The sequence below is a fragment of the Poecilia latipinna genome, unplaced genomic scaffold, assembly GCF_001443285.1.
Source record: "Poecilia latipinna isolate Pla-1442-1.1 unplaced genomic scaffold, P_latipinna-1.0 Scaffold34, whole genome shotgun sequence".
Taxonomy (NCBI): domain Eukaryota; kingdom Metazoa; phylum Chordata; class Actinopteri; order Cyprinodontiformes; family Poeciliidae; genus Poecilia; species Poecilia latipinna.
The window spans coordinates 326,161-347,160 of NW_015112650.1; the positions used below are offsets into that span (position 1 = coordinate 326,161).

At 41.4% G+C, this 21,000-nt stretch overlaps 1 protein-coding gene across 1 annotated transcript in view; it reads right to left on the bottom strand.

The window, feature by feature from the left end:
* Window positions 1-226: 226 nt before the first annotated feature.
* fbln1 (fibulin 1) overlaps window positions 227-21,000 on the bottom strand; it is a 39,907-nt gene continuing 19,133 nt past the window's right edge. The window contains exons 15-17 of the mRNA XM_015042497.1: window positions 16,670-16,815; window positions 14,811-14,951; window positions 227-785 (exon numbers count right to left, since the gene is read on the bottom strand). Of these exons, the coding sequence (XP_014897983.1) occupies window positions 646-785; window positions 14,811-14,951; window positions 16,670-16,815 (427 nt within the window). The 3' untranslated portion in view covers window positions 227-645. The remainder of the gene's footprint in view (window positions 786-14,810; window positions 14,952-16,669; window positions 16,816-21,000) is intronic.

The following is a 21,000-nucleotide window of genomic DNA, read 5'->3' on the forward strand; positions in this document are numbered from 1 at the left end:
TAATGAAGCAGAACTGAACTTAAGTTGAAGTAGGAAAATATAACCTGTGGAAAACTATGATTAGAAAGACTGTTCGTGTAAGGCTGGACTTAAAGTTCATTCTCTGTTTGGAGACAGGCCAACAGTGTTTTATTAAAAAACAGAAAAACTGAAACACTCAAATTTGTCAGAAAAAAAAATACATAGCAAATGTTCCTTAAGTGATAATGGAATGAAATTCAAAAAGTACTGTAAATAAAATAGTGTTTATTCTGTAGAAAATGCTTAAATACAAAAATACATTTAGCAAGATGAAGAAAAAAAATGAAAGCATTGAAGTGTAAGAATATGATTATTATTAGATTAGTTCTTCACATGCATGCACTAACGGCATATCTGTATCTCTGACACGTGTTTATACCGACAGCATAGTGTAAGGTTTTCCAACGGTGCTGCACTTTATTCTGAATTTGTCATCCACAAAATACAGAGCTTTCATCAGAAGCAAGCAGTGGCCTTTAATCTCAACGACAGTCAGAAGTATTGACATTGTCAAAACATACAATTAAACCCCTTGACACTGAGTTATGCCTTCAACTTACAACAACATGTACAGTGTTAAGAGTGGATGTTGTTATATGTGTTGCAAAATCTTCTGTGTTGGTCTCAGAACCAGAACTCTGACACAAAGATGTGAACATTGATGATGCTCTGGCCAGATTCGCCCTGGGTTGTCAGGTTGCGCATGGACAGTTTCAGTATGGTTTCCCTTGGACCAGTCAGAGGCTTTACAAGGCGAACAACCCCTATGGGAACAAAAACATTTATCATGCTAATGGCAACAGTGTGTTGTTTGTAATTTTTTAACACAGTCATGCAATCTTAAGCTGTTATGCTTCAGGCATTGGGTCATTAATTGAAGTTAAAAGTGACTGTAAATCTGACTCGCTCAACTTTTAAGTGTTTGTTTTTTTGTTTTATTTATTTAATAACAAAAGATATATGTTTTTTGAGAATGCCTTAAACTTTAAAGTTGGACACTTATGTACTTTTCCACAGTGTATTCCTTTTGCTATGTTGTACTTAAGCCACTTTGTAACTAATTAGGTCAAATCAAAGATGAAATCTTACTCCAAGATGTGTTAAGGAATATAGACAGGTTCTGTTTTGGGGGGAGACAAATATTTAACCACTTTTTGAAAATGCTGTAGAAAAAGTTGACTTATTTAACAGTCCTATTAACCACTTGGTGCATTACAAGAGTTTTTTTTGTCAGAATATACCCTAAACGTATCTTTAAGTGACAATCCCTGTAATCCATACCAATAGATTCTTCAGTTTTATGGTAGATCGAACTCTATCAGTGCAAGATATATTTACCAGCAAACTACCACGACATCAGATGTCCAAATCCAATCCTTAATTTAGAGTTATTTGCAGTTTTGATTGGCATGTTTTCTTGCAGCACAGACGTTATGTCAAGCAGAGACCGGTGCCTTTAGGCAACACGGTTTTGACAAATAGTTTGGGCTCCTTCACCAACAAGTGAGCAAGGTTGGTTCCAGGTCAGCACTGTCAACTAAAAGGTGGATTACGCGGCCCAGCCTCCTGAGAAATAGGTCTCCGTTTTACATTTCTGGAAACCAGAAATATGTGCAACACGTATGTTCTACTCGTGAGCATCACACTGGTTTCTGAACGCATGCCGACATGCCTCATTTCCTGGCGACTAGGATGGTATTTAATACAGAGTCGTGCATTTTTCCCTAACCCAAATAGGTATTTTAATGTCCTGACCATTAACCAGGTAATTTATTTTATTTTGTTGCATATGTGAAACTGCCTAGGCTTCGGTTCATGTGTGGGACCAAATCATTTGTATGAAAGAGAGAGGGAAAAGGCCAATGTATGGATTTATTGCTGTGTTAAATCGTGATAAGGGAAGGTAAAACAAGAGGTCAGGAAAAGGTTCCTGGAGAACAGTCAACTCAAGAAGCCTTTGTGTTGGAACAATCTGCCATATCAATCTGTTTAGTTGGTTAACTTATAAATTTTTAAAAAATTACATAAAGCCTGTTGATTGTGTACAAACTCCCCCCATCTCCCTGAAAAAAAACAACAACAACTAAGTACCAAAATACTAAAAGCGGATATTCTCTTTGCAGTGTCTTGAAAAACTTGTTTGGCAACTGCATTGAGTCAATGTGTTCTCTGTTTGCCAAAATGATCTCACATTTATTGCACTAGCTTAGAGAAACTGCCCATTTAATCTAGTTAGAAATAAATCAGCCTGAAACTATCTAATGTATGTAGGAACATCCTCCAGTTGCTGTGTCAACTGCTGTTTGTATCATATTTGCACACAGATGTTTCTGTGTGCCAATGATTGATTCAATGATTCAGAATCATTGAATCAACTTTCAATGATTCTGTAATCATTGAAAGTTTCTGTACCTCAACCATCAGTTTCAGACTTTCTGTAGAAAAGATAACATTATCAAAACTTTATTCAGGATGTATAGGATCCTGAATAAAGTTCTCTTTGGCAGAATCATAGATACCTTTTGTATTTGAACAACACAATATAAAGGATACAATCAGTTTAATTTTACCAGGATCAAGCCTGTATGCTCAATTTGGAGGCGAGTGCTCTTCACTCCAGCCAACAGCATTATTCCAACAGAGAGATCAGCTCATACATAGGAAGCCAAAACACAGAATGTATTTCTTGTTTTTGCTGGCCTAGTACGACTTTCTTGTTGCATATGTCATACAAAAAATTGTGTAACCCACCCGTTGTCATTGGCACGACACTCAGGGGGTGTGCAGCAGATGTCACGGTCAGACAGTGGGGAAGTGGGTGTTTGTCCCGTCAGATTGTCAGTTCCCAAAACCGCTCATAAAGAAATACCTCATAATAGCGCACACAGGGTCAGTATGACCCTGCCGGACTGCGCATGGTAAAAAGCTCGTGGGGTCCTATTGACCCCATCTCTTAACCCTTGTGTTTACAAATGGGGTCCAACCGACCCCACACACGTAAAACTTGTATAATTTGCCTCAGTCCTCGCACACACAAGGGTTAAGATAGCGGGATTAAAGTGCTGCCAGCTAGTTGATCTGGTTTTGTAGGAATAATGTGTAATATGGTAGTGTTATGTTTTTCTTTTATTAACGAAAAAAAAAAAAAAAAAACAGGTCGCATTTACACATTGAAAAACAAAACTAGTATTTTGAAATGTTTCCACTCTGGGACTTGTTTTCTAAAGGATCTGTATATTTGATTTGTGCATATCATAATAAAAAAACAAACAAACAAACAAACAAAAAAAACAAATAAAGTTCTCGTTTCTGGTTTCCCAAAATGCTGGATCTGTGTGGACACATAATCTAAACGACAAAAAAAATTTGCGAATATATTAAATTTTGAGATGGGGTCTAAGAGACGCTTTTGGATAATACCCCTTTTAAAACTAAGTAGATGTAGGACCGTAAATTGTTAGCCAGTTCACTTGGAACCTGGTGATTTATAAGATTTAAAGGCCAAAAAAAATTTTTCGTATTTTTTTTTAACTTATCACATTAATTTCAAGTCTATTGTGAATTCTGCTTCTTTTAGATGAGCTAAGAAATAAAGTGAGTCCCTAATGATCTTTAAGAAACGTTTGTGACAAAACCTCACAAATCAGAGACGCATTAAAGTAAAAAGTAAAATAGATGATAGAATAAACACAGTGCTACAGAGCATTACTGAATTCCCTAGGAATTCACTGGGTGCTGTTTTTAAGTGAACATGCGTTTACGGGACGGGGTGGGGGCGGGGGGTGTCAGTGTTTATGCAGGCTGTCAGCAGGCCTTTTCCTACACAGGGTTGGTGACATTTCAGCTCTGGCCTGTTTGAACACAACCACTCACATGTTCTTCTACTGCACCTTACAACACCCTATTTCTTCTTCCCCTTGTCATATCTGTTTCATTTATTCAGAGTCAGTAAATCACTCTAACTGACAGATGAATGATTCCATAGCTTAACTCGGCGTGGATAAAAAATGACAAGCGATCGCTTGCCTCCATTCATCAGAATTACGAGGCTCCTCTCTGTGACACTTTGAAACTAGAAGCGAAACACATTTGATTGTTATCCACAACAAGGGGAACGATGATCCGTAACGCGCCAGCCACGACGTCCTTTGGGACACTGGCATTGTAAAACGATGGATCCCCCACCCACTCATTCTGCCTTTTTTCCTTTGCCTTCCCTCTCTTCCCTTCCTGCGGGGGCCTGGTGTTTGTGGCACCATCACTGTGGCCCACAAGGGTAAATGAATCCCATGTGTTTGATGGAAAGGAGCAGTCGCAGTCACGCAATACAGCCATGAAGGCATTCCTCCAGGAATCCTTCTTAAACTCAAGGAAGGATAAACTTGCGGAACTGGAACTGTTTTCTTCTCTCTCGCTCTCGCTCCTTCATTTTATTTCGCTTCTCCGAGTTTGATCTGAGGGCAAGCAAGAAAATTCAGCTGATTGTGGCGATATGCGTAGGGAAGAGCGGGAGCTGGGGCCCCCTCGTACCAGCGTTACCTCCCATGTTTTGGTGTTTTGGAACGCCGTTGCATGGCAACAATTGACAGTAGAGGCACGTGCCCGAGGTTTTATTGTTTCCAAATTTTCGGCGTGATCCAAAAGGTCTCAGGTCTGTGCACCAGCTGAAAGCAACTGTCCGGGGGAGGTAGGAATTTAAGTCTAGAGGTTGTTTTCCGACTGAAGCCAGTGGAGATGCCGCGCGACTGTGAGTTGACAGAAGCAAATTATTAGCGAAGTTCCAAAGTTCAGTATTTATTTGTTGAATCGATTCAAATGTTTTAAATGGTGCGGAGGGTAAATTTGGTTGATGCTTAATGAGGGCAGAGCACTTGTTAATCAGGGTCAACAAGGTTTTCCTCCAAAACTCCTGCTGAGTGTTTCTATGAAAACAATCTAACCACATAAGAAAACACTTTGCAAAATACAGGCACACATTATATCCACACTAATGTTTCTTAAGAATTTCTAAACACAGCAATATGTGGAATGTGTCTGAGGCCTATTAGTGTTTTGTAAATTTGTTTTGTGGTCTAATTAGCGTAATAAGTGTTCTCCTATGAACAAAAAGTCTGTTATAATGCCCCTTAACTGCTCCAGATTTCCTCTGAGGCTGTGGGGGGAAATTAAAAGACTTTTAAACCCCAAAACTGTTTGAATTTTGTTTGCTGTAGGGCGTAGCACGACGCATAAACGCCGATCACAGTTATTGCAATGCTGAGTGGCATTGGAACAACACAGAGGTTTGTGCATTGGACATTTTCGCTTTGACTGTGAAAAGTGTTTGGTCATTCGCAACGTTCAACGTGAAAGATTTTGACGCTTGAAGTTGTTGCGTGTGAACTTTTGGAAGCCTTTCGTCAAATCCTGACTTGATTCGGTGTTTCCGTACGCTTTCCCCATCAAAAGCAGAACGGCGTCTTCAATGAGGGGAAAGAATCAGCTAACAGCTGGGCCTCATTGCGCTCAAAGCGAACCTGAGGCGAAACCACAACCGCACTCCCATGCTGAGCATTTCAACCAGATGAAAAGTCAAAAGGCCACGCACAACAGGTTCACTTTGATTAGCTAGCACACAACAGGGGCTTTATTTAAGCCAATAAACCCGTGGAGACCTAAAAATTCATCTCAAGGCTCATCCGTCTGAGGAGACGTTTACAGTTGAAGTCCTGAAAAAGTTTGCGGTCCACCTCCCGTTCACTGAGATATCAACCACCGGGTTCAAAGGTGACTCCGCTGGTCCTAACAGCCACCACCAAACAGCTGTACAATCCATCAGTTCGCTTTGAAGAAAAAATAAAAAAATCAAATAAATGCCTGTGAGTAGCTGAGACAACCTCACAAATGCCAGTAGGCATTTGTCATCCTTTATAGCCACAAGGTCTGCAGTATTGAAGGCTTACATGTAAACAGTACAATTTCAGGGTTTCTTGGTTTCTACAACTCGGTGAGAAAGTGGATGGGAAAATCTAAAATGAATGGGTTTCGCACCAGACACAAATGAAAAGCATGCACTGACCTCGCCGCAGTATTGTTTAATGACACATTGGCTACGGCGTGACGGCGTGTCCACGGCGGCCAAGTTGGTGGAGAAGTGCTTGAATGGTTTACTTTAATGTCACTGCAGTGATATGCGTTCAGCGTCTTTCACTGACGTATGATGCTTTATTAGGTGCCACAGTTCAATTCATTATTCACACAAACGGCAGGTCGGCCAATCACACGACAGCAACTCAGTTAATTTATTTGTAGAGTCAGCAAAGACGACTTGCTGAATGTTTAGCTTAGCTTAAGGCAGTTCTGAAGGCAAAAGGGGTTCAACCTGTACTGGAAAGTACAGGTTGAACCCCTTGTACTTTCCAGTACAGGGGGTTCAACCTGTACTGGAAAGATATATCCCCAATAAAGAAGAGTGTGGTCTAACAGGGCTGAGCGATAATCACAATATAAGTGTTTCATATCAGCAGATATCGATAATTATTAATTTTTGTCTTAAATATCTGAAATTCTGCCAAACTATTGATGTGACCTTAACTTTTTGTTGTTGCTAGGTAACCAATGAGTGAGTTAGTTGACGGCACCAACCTTGCTTAGCTGGCCGTGAGAGGCTGAGCTGCTAAAACCTTTGCTCTGCCTACATCAACAGTCTTCAATCTGATGTTTTGGTCCTAACTAGCCCTTTATTTGAAGGACATGAAAAAATATGACTCATAAATCATTTATTTGTTTTCCTCTGTTGTTTATTTGGGATATTTAAAATGTCTTCTGGTTGCAGTATTAAATGTTCATTCAAATGTAAAGTTTATTCATCTTTGACAATGTGTTCTTGCATTATATGCCTTTACCATTATAATATTTGAAAATTGTCTCAAAGCAACAATATTATAGTTTATCGCAATAACTAATGGGACAATTCATCATTCGGTAAAATTTGTTATAATTTTCATCACTTTGTGTTCAGCCTCATTGACAACCAACTAGTGCTTGACTCTACCGCCTCCATTAAGTTTTATTTTTAGTCTTAAATCGCTTTCCCCATTAGGAAACCGACACATTTCAGTTTTGACAATCGTTTACTGAGGCTGACTCAACAATCCTTGTAAACTTCCAGGAAAAGCAACCTGACCAGCTACGTTCAGGCCTCTCCGGGGTAAGATCTTGTGTTTACAACCTTTTCACTGCTACGCGGCGGACGGTTAGGTCAGGCTATCCAAACACAGCGCTGACCACTGTGGAGAGCAAGTGGGATGCGTGTGCAGTCCAGCTCAGTAAGGCCAACACATGTGGCTTGATATTTTAAGGTCAATTAACAGAGAGTCATTGTCACTGATCTCTTCAGTGGTTCGTGGGTTGCTGCTGGACAGTGACTGGTGACATCACTGGTGAACAGTAGCCTAAAGGCCACGGATATGTCTTTTCTTGGGTATTCAGTTTTTAGCAGCTGTGGGCCAGAGCAGCTGAGATGACATAACACGCACCATTATCTTTACCACACAACCTTTCCGCAGCAACACAAGCAACCTTTCAAAGCCATAGCTCGGAGGCATAAAATAGCCTGAATGAAAAATGGCAGCCAAAGAAAAACTTGCTTTGTCTGCACTCTGAATCGAGCGTCTTTAATAAAGTCTTCTAAAATGTTGTAAATGGAGCAAAGCATGAACTTGCTGATGAGCTTCGGAGGCACAGTCTTTTTGAGTTTTGGTGTGTGACACACGAGGCATGCAAGTAAGCTCCGATAATTTTGTAGCTTTAATGGCTGTCTAAACAAAACTCGAGAACACGCTGTTTGAAAGCATTCGACTAATGTTTTCATTTGATTCATTAAAGTTCATATTCGGAAGATAAATGCGTCACTGTGAGTTATGTGCACAATTTTGTTGCAGATAATAATAAGAAAACCATCCCCCGCTTTACTGAGAGGACAGGGAAAATTACAAGGATTGTATGATGGCAAGTTATGTGAATAGTTTTATTGTTAATAAGAAGAGAACATCTTCACTGCATAATACTGTCACTCCCAGTGATGGAAAAAGTTCTTAACTCTAGTATTTGAGTGAAAATATTGATACTCGTGGCCAAATCTTTCTGGATTACAAGTAAAAATTGCTCGCTCAAAAGTTTACTCCAGTTTAAGTGCTTAAGTACTTACCCTTTCAAAATACTTCAGTATTCAGAAGTACAAATCATGTTTTCTAACATTATTACATCACTGTATTGTTGTTTGAGTCCTTTTACAGAACCTTGCAACTTACTGAAACCTCCTAATGATGTACTGACATGTAGAACCACTTTGATACAAGACGTCTACGCCACCTGTAAAATCTTGACACTATTTTCTTTATTGTATTATTACTTAAAACATCCCACCCCCCAAAAAAAGACAAAAAAGAACCAAACTTTTTTCTCCTCGCAACTATAAGTAACGGCAACTACAATACCGTATTTAACACAGAAACTTAAAAACGTCAAACATCGAGCTACGACATGGCCACTGGTTTCTCTGCTTAAGTTTCTCCAACCAGCACCATTGCCGAGTTTTGTGTGACTGAAAGCGGGAGCTCGAGGATGCCGTAATTACAAATCCCAGGTGTGAGCAGCGACTGTGACTAACTCCCATTCTGGTGAGGAGCATAGCGTATGGCCAATTGCATTTGAGTAAAGAAAACCATCAACAGCGGACTACAAAGTCACGCTGAGACAAAAAGGAACGAGTAACGACAAACTTCCTAGAAATATAGTGGAGTTGAAAGTCACCGTCCACCTCCGGACCGCCATGTTTCACTATGGGTATGGTGTGTTGAAAGTGAGCGCAGTTTTAGCGCATGCAGGTCACAAATTGGGAGTATAAAATAGCCTGAATATAGAGATCTGACTAAAAACTGATTCTCCACATTTTGAATCAGGGTTCTTCAGTAAACTCTACTGAACTCTCAACTAAATGGACTAAAGCAACGAGTTGATGAGCTGTCAAGGAACTTTCCTTTTGAGTTTGTCACGTCACATGAGAAATATGCAGAAAAGCACCACGGGGGAAAAAATTTATATTTAATAGTTAGCCAAACAAGATGGGATTTTTCTAAGAACTCATTGTTTGCAAGCAAAAACTTAACAATGAATTTAAATTAAACAGATCCCACAAATCCTGGGCAGACGAATGGACCAGGATGACTTATGGAGACAGTTTTATTGCAAGTAAAATGTACTTGGTGTTCACGCTGCGTACGTGGTATGTCCCTATGACGACGACGACGTCTCCGCATGGTTATCTGTTCATCCGTAAGTCTGACTGTGGCGGACCACCCTGAGGGCCGCGGGAGGTTAGGGGGAGCGCAGCGTGTGTGCGACTGGAATCGCTGGGTGGAGAAGACCCTGGTTCTGATTAGACCCATAAATCTGCTCAACAAGTATTCCTCATGGGCTTGGCGCTCTCTGGTGGGCCCCTTGCAGCCTTGTTGGGATTCATTCGCCGTCCAGACCAGCGGAGCTGACCGTCTCGGAGCCAAAAGCTCCAGTAGGTCAGAAAGTAGTCACGTCTCACACTGAGAGCTCACATTCCACCCGCTGCTGTCGGCAGCGCTGCTGGACGATGACTATCTGGACCGAGCTCCTTCTTCTCTTTGTTTATCGAGCTCGCTTTCATCGGCGCTCCGTCAAATTAGCCGCAGAGGCGCATCTGCACCGGCGTATGAAAAATTACCAGAATTTAGCGATGCCGTCTTAAACGATCAGTTCCTCCACATGATGTGTCGCATGGAAAAAAAAAAAAAAAAAAAAAAAAACCAGGGGCTTTGTAGTATGTGGAGTTTCCAGTAAGATACAAAAGAAGGACAGCATAATAAAAACAGTTATTTTCCCACACAGCAAAGATTAACGGCACAGTAAAGTCCTCCCGTGACAATCGCTCATGAAGAGGAGTTACTCAGAGAAATTCAATGGTGACTAAGCATGCTGTCTGTGTGATTCCACAGTTGTCTCTTGATTGTCTATAATGTGGATTTACACACACTGAAACGAGTTATGGAGCTGTGTTCGTATGTGTGTTTTGTAAAGTTAAAATGAAAAAAGATATTAACACAATTTCCCATCAAAACAGAAAAAGGAAAAAATCGAATAAATCCAAAGCCCGGGTGATGCTTGACGTATTCATCGAGCCGACCTTAACGTTTAAAGACAGGGAGGATGTGTGTAATTCAATGGAAGGCAGTAAAAACAGAGAGATATGAGGATTTATTCTATCAAGCTATCAGGGAGCCGGTGTATTAATCCGGCATCTGACTGCTGCACTTAATCATCCCCAGTATCAGCTCCGCTCAGACAACCTTCCCCCAATTAAAAGTGTTTCAGCATGAGCAATGCATTTCATCACTTACTGAGTTTCCATGGGTTCTCCTCATCACATATTTTCAGAGTTGGGTAGTAACTAGTTGCATTTTACCTGAGTAACTTTTCAGAGAAAGCGTACTTTCTACTATTCTGTGCTTCGTACTTTTACTTGAGTAAACTGTCTGGATGCTCTACACAGTGTGAGTAACTTCACTGAGCGAAGAACAAACTGGTCTTAACTAAAACTTCACCAGAGACAGACATGACCAGCAGTTTCACATTGAAAGAAACTGATTTTGAAAAATGTTTCTTTTTGCCTGATTTTGTTGTTTTGTAATTATTTATATTAATTTCCATTTTGGTCATTAAAACAGCAAAATGTCCACATAACTTTGTATTTTGGTCTGTCTGATGATGTAATTTTGACATATTTAAATGACTATATTTTTTGACCAGTTACACGAGTTGCCTTTTTACCAAATGCACTTTTTACTCTTACTTAAGTAAGAATAAAAAGTAAGAATAGCACTACTACAACATATTTTTACTCAAGTAAAACTAAAAAGTAGCCATCCGAGAAATGACTTGAATTAAATGTTTGGGTGTTCAAACCACCTCTGTAAAGTCCAACTGTGGGAGACCTTGTGTGTCGTTGGCTCTCTACCTGAAGGCATCCTGTGGCATCGCTACCACTCCACTGCGGCTGTCGGGGGAAATAGTAGGTGTTTGATCAGATTACGATGGTGTCTGCCAAGCCCTGAGAGACCGTGGTGTTTGCTCAAATGCGTGAGGCCCTGGGGCTCGTCATCCAGATGAACCAGAGACGGATGGCCCTGGACTGAGAAATAACAGTGTGGCTCTCCCGCTGGGCTGTGCGTTCGGCCAGAGCTGCACTTGTGTGTGGTGGTTTGAGTACAGTGCCTTGCTAAAGGGTGCTAATCCCTTGGATTTTTTGTTTTTGTTTTGTTTTTACTTCACAACCGCAAACTTCAGCGTATGTAATCAGGATGTGACTGACATGAGGTAGCTTATATTTGTGAAGTGGAATTAAAAAAATGAAGGGTTTTCATCAATATAAGTAAACATCTGAAGAAGTGGCATGCATTTGTATTCAGCCCCCTTTACTCTGGTGCCTCTTGAAAAATCAGAGCAACTTGTTGGCTTTAGAAATCACTTAATAAATAAGAAAACATACTCCATATTTGTGTGACATTTTGTCAAATTAATTTACTTTTACAGTAGCTCTGACTGCATGCTTAATCTGCTAAAGGTTCTCCAGCAGGATTGTACTTCATTTAACATAATTGCTAAAACTGTCACTATGCCGTGACAGTATGAGACAAATTATCTCTGAATAAAATCGAGCTCTTCTGCTGTCTCCACATGCTAACTACAGAAATACACAGCTCCATCAGAAAGAACAAATCAGTGGCAGGACAAGGGTGTTAATGTTGTCAATCACCCTAATGTAGGGGCTGTCATGAATGCTCAAGCTAGTTAGCATGGCCACCGACGACAGCAGATAAATAGTTTTCCAGTATGGGTAAGTTTTTTCTTCGCCATTAGCACTTTTAATGGTGTGTACGGGAGCATGACTGACAGTGCTAACACCCCTCATGGCTCTGATTGGTTGTCTTTTTACCAGGAGCGGTGCATTTCTGCAGACGGCAATAAAAGCTTGGAGGATATAGAGGAGCTTTAGTTTTTTTCACAGATTATCTACCTCATATCATACTGTCACGTCATAGTTACAATTTTAACAAATATGTTTAAAAAAAAAATAAACTCCATCTTTAAAGCAAACTAAACGGGACTGGTGTGAATGTGAGTGTAACAAAAATATGAAAAAGTTGCATCTTCTAATCAAATTATCTAATGAGAACTTGTCTTAAAAGCCAGCAGCACATATTTAGGATTCCTAATTGGCTCGTTTGACACTTTTAATATCTCAAAAGAGGGACAAAATGAATGGGCAACGGTAGTTTGAGCCGACACACGTTCATCACTGGAGCCTGAATGTCTGCTGCTGTTCACGTCCCACCAAACCGTTATACAACCAATGGAGTCACTGTAGACGCTGGAAACTAAGCTTCCTTGTGTGACACATCAGCGAGCCTTATACAATGGTTACGCAACACTAGCGTCTGCAGGCCAAAGTACCAGCGGCGCAAATTAAAAAAAAAAAAAAAAAAAAAAAAAAAGACAGAAAGAGGAGCCATCATCACAACATGACCACTACACATTTCAGTAAGTTAGTCAGTGACCTCAGGTTCCATGGAGCCGGGATGCCTTGGGTTTTAGAGGTGTGATGAGCGAACTGCTGCTAACACGGACCAAGCTGCATCCAATAAGCAAAACGATGGGTTCGGGAGAAAAACGGCTCCTAAAAAACAGGCCTTTCATGTGGTTGTCAGTTTAAGTGCTCTAATGCTCGGCGAGACACTGAGGCCTATCGTGAAGAAATGGAACAATGCATTCAACCACATGAAGCAAAGAGTCACAGGATTACTTCTGCACAGATTTTTTCTCCTTATTTTCTCATTGTCTTACTGTCTCATTTTGTGTCTCTTTCTCTCCCTGCCGTTTTATTTGCATTCCTTCCACTGTACACACACACACACACACACACCCACACACACACTCATTGTCTATGAAATTGAGCACTAATATAAACAGGGAATTAAGCAAGATCTTCTGTGTACACACACACCCAAATGGATAGACTGATTACTGACGCCGAATTAAACCATTGTGAATTCCAACAAAGCATGCCATTTGAAATAAGTGCGTACAATTATAAAATCTGCAGAGATCTGTATGAATTATTACTCCCGACTGCTATTTTTCTCCCACCTCTTTCTATAAATTTGGGCGTGTTTGATCAGCGCACATCTGTTTCTCTAAGTTCACAAGTGTGGAAGAATTGCGTGCACTCATAATCCAGCATTCACCCGGTGACAGCAACATTTTTTCTCCTCGTATAACCCCGCTCCTCCTTGTCTCCTCTCCCGCTCGGTAAAGGCAGATGTGCTAACTGACAGCCAATCTCTTCATCCGTTGCAGAGACAAGAACTTTCTTTGCACAACCAACTCCTCCCTGAATCTCAACAGAGAAACAATAGACTGTAAAAACAAAAACTAAATCCATCCATCCGTTGTCTTCGGGGTCGGGTCGCAGTGGTAGAAGCCTAAGCAGGGAGACCCAGACTTTCCTCTCTCCAGTCACTTGGGTCAGTTCCTTTGGGGAAATCCCAAGGCATTCCCAGGCCGGCTGACAGACATAGTACCTCCATCGTGTCCTGGGTCGTCATGTGGGTCTCCTTTTGGTGAGACAGGCCTGGAACGCCTCCACAAGGGAGACCAGATGACCAAGCTGCTCACCCTATCTCTATGGAAGAGGCCAGACACCTTGTGGAGGAAACTCATTTTGGCCACTTTTGGTCACTACCCAAAGCTCATGACCATAGATGAACAATGGAACATAGATTGACCAGTAAATTAAGAGCTTTCCCTTTTGACTCAACTGTTTCTTAACCATAAAAGACTGGTACAGCGCCTCTGCGTCACTGCAGATGCAGAACCAATCCGCCTATTGATGTCCCGCTACATTTTCCCTCATTCGTGAACATGAACAAGACTCCAAGATACTTAAACTTCTCCACTTGAGGCAGGACCTCTTCCCCAACCCGGAGAAGACTCTGTGCCATTTTACGGCTCAAGACTCTTAGCTTTGGAGACACTGATCCTCATCCAGGCCACTTCACTCTCTGCTGTGAACCGCTCAAGCGAAAGCTGTAGATCCCGGCCTGATAAAGTCAGTAGCACCACATCATCTGCAAAGAGCAGAGATGCAGTTCACCTTGGCTGCAACTAGACTCTGTCCATTAAAGTTAGGAACAGAATTGGTGACAAAACGTACCTCTAGCAAAGGCCAACTCTCACCGGAAACTAGTTGGACTTCCTGCTGGAAATGTGGACCAGATGGCTGAGCCTCCTCAGCTGACTCCTTTCAGCGTGGATAAGCAGTGGCTCTACTCTAAGGCCCTCCCGGTTGATCTGGTTCAGTGCTCCACAACCAGAACGAAAGCCACTCTGTTTCTCCTGAACCTTATGTTTGACTGTACAGCAGACCCTCAACTCCAGACCTCCCTGTCAAACCTTACCAGGGAGCTTTCCTTCTCTAGTTTGAACACACCCTTTTTAAATAAGGGGACCGAATATAAATTTCCAAGATGCTTGAAGTCTGTCATGACAGTATGCTGAAAAGTTCAAGTAGTCGTTGCGAATGCTTGCGCAAGGCAGTATAACTTTACTTTTAATAAGAAAAACTACTTCCTTTCAGAAAACCAGAATGCTGCGTCTGATCACAGATGCCAGAGGGCGGTAAATGTTACATAACAAAACTGCTTTTGTGTGAATCTACTCACCCACATACACTCCATTCTCCACTCGCTTGATGATGTCAAAGGCGTTCTCTATGTTGCCCTCTAGGATTTCAAACTTGACGTCATAAGTACCTAAGTGGTACGATCCGTAAGCCGGAACTGTCGTTCTCAGAAAAACGATTTCTGAAGGAAGATAATCAAGGACAAAAAAAAAAAAAAAAAGTCACTTTTAGGACCTAAATCCTCATGAGGGTTCTTCTGCCAGACTTGTACCACATGATATACTGAAAGATGCTGCGGTCTGTGTTTTGTTGTATACTGAGAGGGTCACAGAGAGTTTGAAGCTTTTCAGTACCGCTGCTCAACTAAAGTGCTTTCAGTCCTTTACACCCCAACGTGGAGCTTATGAAAGATGACAAGAGCTTAACTCTCCGAGACACTGAGCATGTCTTAGACAGGCACTGCATGCGGGCCAATAGATGCTTGTCAGCTGTCACCGTCTGCAAATGATTACAGTGGTTACTTCTATTCAGGCAGCATGACACTAACTCTCAGGGTTGCCAGTGTTTTTTATTATTGGTGAAGATGGAGTCATGAACTGAAAAAGACCAGGAACCTAAATTAAATGTGTTTTTTGTTTAGGGTAGTGCCTCAATAGTATTTAGAACAGTAGAACAATTTTTGTTGTTTATGTTTTAGTTCTTGCTCCAGCTCTATGCTGGAAATGTACATTTGTTTTTTCCATCTTTCTGATTATTATGTTAGGAAGAATGTTTTATTTTTTTTTTGTTACATAATTTTCCACATCAACATCTAACAGAAGAATACATCCAATATCTTTTTTGGCAAAGGTTACATGATTTTTTGTTTTATTTTTAAACCTAAAAATTAAAATAAAATAGTGTTTTTTTTGTTGTTTTTTTATCAAAAAATATGAATAGATATTTATTGCAACTTACAAGCTATAATTCAAAAGGGCATGGAACATTTGTGGTTCCAAATTAGGTTTATTCAGCTGGACTCAGGGCAAAAACAGGTCTTGTAACGGCTGCTGACCACTACCTTCTCTGGCCAACATCAATCTGTCCTTCAACGGTTTCCTCTTCCTCGATTGGTGGTTAAACAAGTGCAGTGTCTTTGTGACTGAAGGGCCATGAATGTTGAAATCAGGAGAAATAAAAACCTGCTGCAGGATGTGTGATGGCATTTTATTGATATTGGAGACTTTTTTAGCATCTTGCAGTCTGCTTACATGGTGAAATTAGTTGGAGTCAGTTCTTGACATATTAGCAGTTGAAAAGTCTTCACCTTGTAGACCATTTCTGAACGGTGAATTGGCTAATTTAAAATTCTTTTGAGGCCACTTACCACAGTATCTCTTATTTTAGCTAAGTTTTAGTCAAAAAATTAGCTAAAAGGCTAAAGCTAGCATAAATGCTATCATCAGGTTGCCTTATCTTATCTTGTGGCGTTTAAATGTGACAAAAGCAAAAGTATGAAAATCTGTATGTGTGCAAATGCTTTTGATTAAATTGAGCTGGACAATCTTTAATTGCAGTGAGTTGTGTTAATCTACACTCTCTATGGAATTGTAATCTAACTAGACTAAAATAGATTATATTAGAATGAATAGGACAGAACAGATTTGCATGAATTGGGCCTGTTTGATTTTTCATTACAGGGACCTGAGATTAATTTTATCAAGGATTGATCACATAAAAAAAACATGACATCGGACGCATAACGCATGGGGATCCATGCTAACTGCTAATCTCAGTTGAGCATACAGAACCTTTTCTCAAGTTTTTGCACTTCTCTGGTGTTTGTTTTACTTGTCGGAGCCTGCAAAAAAAAAAAAAAAGAGAAAGGAGGAGGAAAGATAGAGGTGAACGTGAACCTACCCTCTGGCCTTGTGAACTCTCTGAGGGTGGGCAAGGAGAAAAAGGTGTGGGCCACGGAGAGCGTGGGGTCCAGAGCGCAGGCGATGTCGTTGGGCTGACAGAATTTTATACAGCGGACCGTGTCAGATCGTTCGAGCGTCGGAGTTCTATAGGAGAGAATAAATCACACTCTGACTTTTAGGTGCTCTCTATTTCTAGTTTTCAGAGTCAAATACCTTTGCTCTCTAAAGCTCACAATTACAAGCTACTCGAAGAGTTCTGCCCACTACATAATCAAGAACTCAGTGGGATTCCCTCCGTGGCTGCTACACAAACACTGTCTGTTCAGGACGGCAAGGGTGCTGGATTTAGCCCTCAGCATTAGGAATAATCAAAATCCGTGCGGTTAGTAAGAATAATAAACCAGGAACAGCCAAACGCTCGTGCTACAGCCAGACTTTATAGCTTGTGGAGACTCGCGCCGCCGTCGACGCTCTTCTGATGCCCCATGTCACGCTGTGTGGGAAATGAATTACTGCGCTCACAAAGAATGATCCACAACCTGCTCAGGGAAAATATTTGGATTTGCAAAGCATCCCCAGCTTCACATCAGATAATCTCCTGAGGAGGATTTATGTAGCAAGGGAATGTTCTAAAAGACTCCTAAATTGTGAGCAACATGACTCGACAACTCCCCGTCCTCTCCCCCTGGGGCCGCTCTCATCCTATTATTTAGGACTTTGTTTATTCCACAGACTAATCAGTGACAGGTCGGAGACACTGGAGGCTCCCAACGCCAACGCCACCTGGAACATCGCTTTTCACTTCCTGTCTGCTGCAAGAGGAGTTCATGAGATGCTCTGAACGCATTAAGTGCTCATAAATCAGCACTTTGTCTATGAAACAGCGAGGAAGTTTTAAAAGGAAAAAAAAAAAAAGACGCCTTGATGTTAAATTAGGCCGCTCACGGTTGGCCTTCACGGAGGAGAGATGTCAGTCTGTGGTTATATTGGGTTACAAAAACATGAGAGTCGCCATGTACGGGTCAATTTAATGCGCACGGGCGGTCACACAGCCACATGTGAGTCACGGGGCTGTGGATCTCCGGTGCTCCTCGGGGGACCCATCCCACCACAGCTCCAATGGCCGGGCCCACTTGGAGCTGCGGCGCGGAGAGGAGCCCCTCCGACAGAAAGTCAAGCCGGCACTGTAGGGGCTTGTAATTAGCAATTAGCGGGCGGGTCCAAGTTTTGCTTTGGTCCAGGCCAAACCCACAAAATGTTCTACTAGTTTATAACACCGCCGCCTGAGCGGGGCTCTGGAGGACGAGGTGAAAGCTGCTGAGGTAGGGAGTGGATTTATGAGAAGACGGCAAAGAGTGAATGGACCCCCACTGCGCATGGCACTCCTTGCAGCGCCGTGCAAAAATATTCAGAAAAGTTTTTATTTATTTATTTAAATCCTTCACACCAAAATTTGTGTGTATTTCATTAGGATTTTGTATGACAGTGCAACAAAAAGAAAAAAATGCTGACCAAATGTGAAGAGGAAGGAAAGCAATGCACAACTTTCAAAATGCTTCACAAATCAAACTTCAGAACCAATCATGTCTATAAGTATTATGAAGTTTTTCTCTACCAACTTTGTATATACTGAGGCCAAATTCAAACTCTGTCCGACAGGATGGAAATTGTCTGTGAAGAGCTGAAGAGCCATTTTTCAGGTTTAGCCACAGATTCGGTTTGACTGGACCATTCCACCACACTAATATGCTTGAATCTAAAATATCTGGGGCTCTAAAGCTGTCCTGTTGAGAAGCTGGGTGTCTCTGCAGCTCCTTATCTTTCAGCATAAAACATATTTGTATGGCTAACTTAATTTCCATTAAATGGATCGACTTGTTTAAGTAGTGCAATTGTATCACTGTTAAACAAGTTAAACTAAATTTGTGTTCATCCTAATCAACTAAAGTAAATTAATTGGATTGGGTCAATTATATTAAATTGGGCTATAGTGAGTAGTAAAACTTAAATTAAGTTGAACCGACACAAGTGCTTTGAAACCTTTCAATGATTTTTTTTATGTTAATCATAAGAGTTTTGTTTTTTTTAGTGAGCTAACTTCAACCCTCTGGCCTGCTTCTCTCATCGATGTTCTGCCTTGGTTTCCAGCTGTGCCACATGGTTTCTATTTTCAGATGTTGTAGTGAACCAAGCTTGGATTACCGTTTTATCACCTTAATAAGCCTGGAACTTCACCACAACCTCAACCCGGACCTGTCGGCTGTGTTCCTTGCTCTTCACAATGCCATTTGTTCACCAGTAGTCTCCAACGAGCCTCGAACTCTTTCACAGAACAGCTGGATCTATACAGAGACTCGCATACAAAGTGGCTGGATTGTGAAGGGAATTGGTTGTACTTGATTTTGTTGCAGGAAAGATGGTGAACGCAAAAGCAGCTTTGTTATTTTTATCTTTAAAGAGGCAAGCACGTAGAATCATTTTATAGTACAAGCAAGTAACCAGTTACAAAAATGCTGCAAATATCAAATATGACATCAGAAATTTGACTTAGTAATTTACTAATTTGACTTAGTAAATTGGGCTTCTGTCTCTAAGAAACTTCTGCTCTTTCTGAAACTCCGCCTCCAGGAAGTCACCACATCGCTGACACTTGAACAATGTTTTTACCAGCTTTGCAATGACAAGTAGCTCATATAACGAGCACAGGAGATGTGCAGTTCCAGCAGGAGTTTGCTAATTGCTGCTGGCTAGTCTGAAGGAGCAGAGTTGAGGAGTCAGAGGATAGGGCTGCTGTGTGAGGCAGGAGCTTGGAAACTAGACTGCAACTCCAAGGAGGAGCTGTGCCTTAAAAGCGGGGCTAGGTCCAACTAGGCATTTTTGGTTGCCACGGGAGATTAAAGTATTTCTCAAGCATTCATGAAAGAACCAAAACAACACTTCAGGTATGTTTTTTGATGATGTAAAGTTATTTTTTTAAAATAATACTGCCCCTTTAAAACAACAAACATAATCTATCATTTTACTTCTGCATGACCCACATCATAAATTTCCAATAAAATACACTGAAATTTGTGACACCGAACATGCAAGTGGGCACTTTAAAAGCAGGCGGAAATGATTCAAGGCAAAAAATGTCTGTATTGGCCGATCAGTTTTACATTCATCCATGCAAACTTGCTTTCAGCCACATGAACACATGCACGTCTTCGTCGGCACTCCCCCGCCTCACGTGGCTCAGCCGAGGGGAGAAAAAACCCCCCCAACAAAAAACCAATACCTACAGACCAGAAAGAAAAGCAGACTTTTTGCATAAAAGTGCTCTGGTCAAGCTTAGGGCCCTGTGTTTTTTTGGTAATTATTATTTATAGTCGGCACATTGATAACGCCCCAACACAAACACTGCAGGGCATCATTCATTTTGTGTGCGGTGATGTTGCCGCACCACAAATTGTTCAGACCACCGGCCAGAGGCCAGAGCCCCATAACTCAATGTCAGAGGGGAGGGGGGTCTGGTGGGGAGGAGGTGAAAAGGGGGGGACCTGTGCACTGCCGGGCTCTCATTTTAAGCATATCCCTGCTAGGAACCAAGTGCATCCTCGCGGGCCCGACGGCTCTGGACAGAAGGAACCCAGGGACGTCTGAATTTACAGTTAATAAAAGCCACAGGCTTTTGGGCCGCAGCCTCGCACCATGTCAGAGAATTTATACTCATGACTCCCCCCTTCCACCCGGCTCCTTCTTTTACCGCTGCATCCCATCGCATGTCACTTACTTTGCCTGCTTCTGGATTATCTGTCTGCTTTGGGGTCTGCAGCCGCAGTGGAAACCTTTGCATTTCACATTAAATGCGATAGAAGCCAAAAAGATGTGCATGAAAAACAACCGCTGCAGAGAGACGCACATGTGGTGCCTGACAGTAAGAGGTGTGGGAGTAGCAATGAATTAGGCCCGATCTGGTTTACAAACATAATCTGGTCACTTTGGTCCTATAAGTGGTAAATGTGAAGGTGTTTGCATTGATAAAGCTGCACATAGCAACAATGTTAAACCTATTAAAGCTAATTCAATTGTTGTTGTTTCTAAAGCAATTTAAAACGCACACTTTATGGGATTTCAGTTCACAAATTATTACACAGATGGTGGTCACTTAAAAAAAAAATATATATATAAAATTTTATTTTTTTAAAACAATATACCAGAATGGAATACTGGAGAATTTGCATGCACAGCTGCATTTCCTCTTTGCTGAAACCACTGGAATACAAGAAATGTGAAACTATGCGAAGGAGCTCTCCATGCCTACAACTGCGACTTGGCCTCCCACCCTGA